The following is a 5,414-nucleotide window of genomic DNA, read 5'->3' on the forward strand; positions in this document are numbered from 1 at the left end:
CTGTATAATTGAATCCAAATATTTTTTTATCGAAACGTCGTGTTCATTTAATCATTTTATTTTCAATTTAAACTAGGAATTTTGATTCAATAAAATCAAGTATTTTAATATTTGTTTTTATGATAAATATGTGATTTTAATCAGTGGTTATTGTATACAAATTAAAATATTATTATTCTTTTTAAATATATCATAAAAAATTTAAAATATTATTATGCTTGATCAACTATCACTGCCATTTCATTCTCTAATCTTCATCACACAGCGAAGTATTTTAGGGTTTCAACGTTCAAATTTCATAGCTTCAGGGCTTGCATCCAATGTCTGACATCGAAAATCATGCTTCCCTTCGTGGCCGTTCATCGCCCGATAAGGTTTGTAGTTTAATTTTTTTTAGTTTTTGAAATATTAATGTTTGATCACTTTTATCGGAAGCTTCATTTATCTGCATATATGGGTGTCTTGCTTGTAGAATTTATGAATCTTGATCGGACCTTTTTCTTTTAAATTTGTTTTTTTTTTGGTTTCGTTCAATGTGCTTGTTTGTATTTGCAGTTTGTGTTTGGAACGTTGATTCTTGTTTGTAGTCCAAAATTTAGTTTACGACACACCTCGTTGAGAAGATTTGGGATTGTGGAAGATTTAAGGGTGGTTATTCTGTATTTGGGATTTGGGATTTGCAAATTACTTTTTTTTTTAAATAAAAATAAAGAAAATCCAGATATGATAATGGTTTTAATCATGTGTGTGCACCCTGCGTGCACCTGTTTGCAATTGGTGCATGATTAAACAAGGGGCATGTAATTATTTCATGACCTGCAGTTGAAGGCATTACTGATTTAGGTGGGTTGGTATTTGAATTTTGAAGGCGTCTGAGCCTGTCTACTTACATATGTGTTGGATGAGATCATTGAGTGTTGTTAAATTATCTCAGCCAATTTCTCGTGGATCTGCTCATGAAAGTTCACGGATGAGAAGGCAAGATGATGAAAGGAAAACCTTTCATGACCGCCATCGCAGAGACCACAAGGTTGGAAGGTTTATGGGGAGGGGTAAATATGACAATTATAATCGGCACAAGAAAAGTGATTATGATAGGTTAGACTATTCATTACCCTTTCTTCTCTTCTAGTTGAAATTTCCTTTAGCATTTGACTGATTAGTGCCTTTCTTTGTGCAGCTTTCTTCATCTATTTGTCATTTCATATTGGAGAGTTCTTTCATTTTGTAGGCATAATGACCGTGTTTACGATGGAGAAACAAAGCACAAATATGGAGCACATTTAAAGAGATCAAGGAGGAAATCAAGATCAAGATCAAGATCACGATCCAGATCCCCATCTCGGTCTGAATGGTAATTGTTGCACTTGAATTCGGTGTGTCCATTGATCTTGTGGGATATAGGCTATCTATATGTTCTCGAGTCTGTTGACTTAGCCTTGCTTTCCATCTTAGTTTAGCATAATGTAGAGATAAATGCCCTCACCTCTACCTACATCGGTTAGAAGGTGAAACAGGTATTTAACTGGAAACCAACGTGTTCTGAAATAGCTTTATGTCAACTTGAAGAAATTTTCTTATAAAGTTCCTACAGCTGAACAAACATTTCCTTTGCATGTTAAATTTTCTTATATGGTTGTGTAGGTATGATACTGTTGTAATTTGATAGACTCTTGAACTACTGTTTTCCTTTTGACTGCGCTTAGCTGTGTTTATCTTTATCTTCAAATGTTTAATTGTTTAATTGTATTTGCAGCAAAAGGACCTCTGGTTTTGACATGGCACCACCTACTGCAGACGTAACACCTGCTGTCTCAGGTACTGAACCTCTTAATTTAATAACTTGCATGTAGGAATTACTCTTTAGATTAGTTACAAGCTTCGTTTATTTATTTTCCCCTCCACATATTCAGCTTGAAATAATTGTTCCCTTTGTTTAAGTGTTTTGTTGATATTTTCTGTATATTTTGACGTGATGAATTTACTTTTGAAACTGAGAACCATTCTTGTGTTGTTTGGCTGTTGTGTGTGGTTTTGTGTTTCTGGGTTATTATTATGGTTGGTTAAGAAGACAATGTTGGGTTTGATGTCCTACGAACCTACCTATCAGCAACGCTCTGTAGCATATTCAATGGATGACCTATGCATTCTGTAGCTGGATCTTTCACTCTGAACCAGCAAAAGTTTCCTATTGGTGGACACATATGTCCGCAGCATCTTCAGTGAACTCGTTTATAAATTTTTTATTTTTCATGCTATATAATAGGTATGATTTATTTTCTTTCATTTTGGCTTTATTTGTTGTGGAATAGATGCTTGTACGCCTCTTAACTTTTTTTCTTTTAATCTATTGACAAGCTACAAAACCATGCAATATTTTGAAAAAAAATATTTTCTATATCTTGTTTTTCCTAAAAGTTAATAATGCAGGGCAAATACTGGGTACTGCTCATACGATTCAAGGAACTTCACAAAATTTGTCACCATTTGGAATATCACAGGTGCTGGTTTGTCATCAGTGTTATGGCACCATATTTTTAGCTTTTTTAAATCCTATGAACAATCTATATGATTTCATTTTGCCACAGATGGGAACACTTTCTGTAATGCACATTCAACCTATGACACAGCAGGTGATGTGACTTCATATAAGGGTCAATATGTGGATTTGCAAGTGAAAATGTCTTTATGATAATTTCTTTTTTCTTGTTCTAAAGGCTACAAGGCATGCCCGGCGAGTTTATGTAGGTGGGCTTCCTCCGTTGACTAGACATACATATAACATCTATAATATTTTCACATCACTGACAACTCTTATAAGCATTGCCTTCCCATTTGTTTGAAAATAATTTGCCAAATTAATTTGGAAGGATATTTTGCATTATATGAAGGGAATATTTCTCTTGGGATGGGGTGATAGGTGTAGTCCATTTTTCTTTAAGTTTAAAGTAAACATTTTACTGTTAAGGTAAACATTGTAATTTTTAACCTAAATTTTCTTTTCCTTTACTTTTGGAATTCTTGTTTTGAGGTTCTTTTATTTTTGAAACAGACAATTGCAGCATTCTTCAGCCAAGTCATGATTACCATTGGGGGCAATTCTGCTGGAGCAGGTCAAATAAGCATAGTATTTTATTTTTAGTTTAGATATCTATATAAGCTTTGGTTTAGTTACTCTCCTCAGTAACTTAATAACTTAATGTTGTTTCCATTAATCCAGTCTTAGGACTACAAGCAATCATATGATGATATTGCCTTTCAAATTTAAGAAAAACTAGAAATTTAGGTTGGCAATCAAATAGTTGATATTTTCTCACATTCTAATACTCTTTTTTACAAACATAACATCAACCTTTCAATCGTGTTTTTATTGTTTTCTATATTTATTGCATGTAATGTGGACTGCATATCTGCTTAAGGCATATAATTCAACAGTTTTTATTAATACAAAAATATAATTTTCTTTAAAGTTGGTGGACAATATAGTGTTACATTGGTGTCATTGATCTCCATATTGGCTGGTTATATTGTTTATTCTAGATTTTCTGGTGTATAGGCGATTCTGTTGTCAATGTCTACATCAATCATGAGAAGAAATTCGCATTTGTGGAGATGAGAACTGTTGAGGAGGCTAGCAATGCAATGGCGTTAGATGGAATAATATTTCAGGCAAGGACTATCATGTTAATATCTTGAAATACTATCTTTAGTTGTTGTTATATCAAATGAGATAAAATATAGCAGGAATTAAGTAAGGAGAATGCCAATTACTGTATGATTCATCCATTAACTTTTTGTGATTTCTGGAATATGTACTTGTTTTTTACTTAATGTAAATACAGATGTGGAGAATCTATAATTTGTTGGTAGGAAAGTATTCTTCTTGCACAATCTAGGTTTTTTATATGCATGGTCATAAGAGGATGTTATCTAGTGCATTCTCAATCTGATGCTTCATGCTGACTGCGTGCTCTGACCTTTACTTTACTCTCTTGGGATTTTCCACTTAAACAACTGAATGATTAGTTATTTCATCTGAATATGTGAGTGGAAACTATAGGAACCCCCATAAAAATGTACATTGGGTTGAGGATAGTTCAATTGTTAGTGGTAGCAGACCAGGATTAACTATAGATGGAATAATTAGGAGAGATTTAGATTTAAATGGCTTTCTATTTCTATAGATGTGAGTTATGATTACTCAATGATGTGTGATTCATGTTGCTCATCCCACATAGTGGGGAAGGAAAGGCTTGCTTCTTCTTATTGTTAATGTTTGGAAACACTAGACCCTAACATGTTTCTCATGATATCTTAGGGTGTTGCTGTAAGGGTCCGTAGGCCAACAGATTATAATCCTTCATTAGCTGCTGCTCTAGGTCCTAGCCAGCCAAGTCCACACCTCAACTTATCTGCCGTTGGACTTGCTATTGGGTTAGTTGACCACTTTGTGATGTGTATATCTTATATTTCTAAATATCGTTTTCCTAAATAAAGGATAAAGAAAGTATATCTAGTTTTTTATTCTGATTCATCTGGATTTGTTTCTAGTGCTGTTGGTGGAACTGAGGGACTTGACCGCATTTTTGTGGGTGGGCTTTCATATTGCTTCACTGAAGAACAAATAAGACAATTACTAGAATCTTTTGGGTAAAGCTATTGTACATCTATTTTGTTTTGTATCAAGGTGTTATTTGGTTTTCCATTCATGTGGGATTTTGATTTTTTTTTTTTACAAACATAAACTTCACTCATGGTGGCATTTTTTGTATTGCAGTACTCTCCATGCTTTTGATTTAGTTAGGGATAAAGACACTGGACATTCTAAAGGATATGGTTTTTGTACTTATGAGGTGAACAAAATTCGTAACTTCTGTTGCTATTTATAATGATATTACATTTAATCTTTTTCTTTTCCAATCAGTTACATTACAGGTTTTAATCTTTTTTCTTAATATATCTTTTCTGGTTACAATCTTATCAGAATCCAGCGGTAACAGACATTGCTTGTGCCTCTCTCAATGGCCTTAAAATGGGTGATAAAACATTGACTGTAAGGCGAGCTACTGTCAGGTTGGCCCCTTTTTCTGAAATAAATCTGTTATTTGCTTAACTTTGTTATTTGGGGTTGGCTACATGGATCAAATGACCCCATTGCATCCTATCACGTTGTCGTTTGATCCATGTAGCCGGCCCCTTGTCAATGTAAACAGATTTTCTATATTTTTTAAACCATTATTGCTGCTTTACTCAATACATTTTTTTTGTGTGGCATAAAGTATTAAATATTCAATTTTTTTCCCACTTTCATTAAATGCTCTTCTTGGACAGTGGTCATTCTAAAACAGAGCAGGAACACATCTTTGCAAGGGCACAACAGCATATAGCTATCCAGGTGAAGCACATTCACTTTT

At 33.8% G+C, this 5,414-nt stretch overlaps 1 protein-coding gene across 3 annotated transcripts in view; it reads left to right on the forward strand.

The window, feature by feature from the left end:
- The window catches only part of LOC107623141 (splicing factor U2af large subunit B), a 7,765-nt gene continuing 2,563 nt past the window's right edge, over positions 213-5,414 (forward strand). Inside the window, exons 1-14 of one of the 3 annotated variants that reach the window (XM_016325300.2) lie at positions 213-374; positions 935-1,098; positions 1,232-1,354; positions 1,757-1,818; positions 2,431-2,501; positions 2,589-2,633; positions 2,718-2,772; positions 3,048-3,113; positions 3,557-3,669; positions 4,319-4,434; positions 4,552-4,650; positions 4,778-4,853; positions 4,985-5,073; positions 5,332-5,395. In XM_016325300.2, coding sequence (XP_016180786.1) covers positions 321-374; positions 935-1,098; positions 1,232-1,354; positions 1,757-1,818; positions 2,431-2,501; positions 2,589-2,633; positions 2,718-2,772; positions 3,048-3,113; positions 3,557-3,669; positions 4,319-4,434; positions 4,552-4,650; positions 4,778-4,853; positions 4,985-5,073; positions 5,332-5,395 — 1,197 coding nt within the window. In that variant the 5' untranslated portion in view covers positions 213-320. Of the gene's footprint in view, positions 375-934; positions 1,099-1,231; positions 1,355-1,756; positions 1,819-2,244; positions 2,267-2,430; positions 2,502-2,588; positions 2,634-2,717; positions 2,773-3,043; positions 3,114-3,556; positions 3,670-4,318; positions 4,435-4,551; positions 4,651-4,777; positions 4,854-4,984; positions 5,074-5,331; positions 5,396-5,414 lie in introns of those variants that run through there. The other 2 variants (XM_016325299.2, XM_021113068.1) reach the window with 2 other exon arrangements.

Source organism: Arachis ipaensis, chromosome B10, assembly GCF_000816755.2.
Source record: "Arachis ipaensis cultivar K30076 chromosome B10, Araip1.1, whole genome shotgun sequence".
In the NCBI taxonomy this organism is placed as follows: domain Eukaryota; kingdom Viridiplantae; phylum Streptophyta; class Magnoliopsida; order Fabales; family Fabaceae; genus Arachis; species Arachis ipaensis.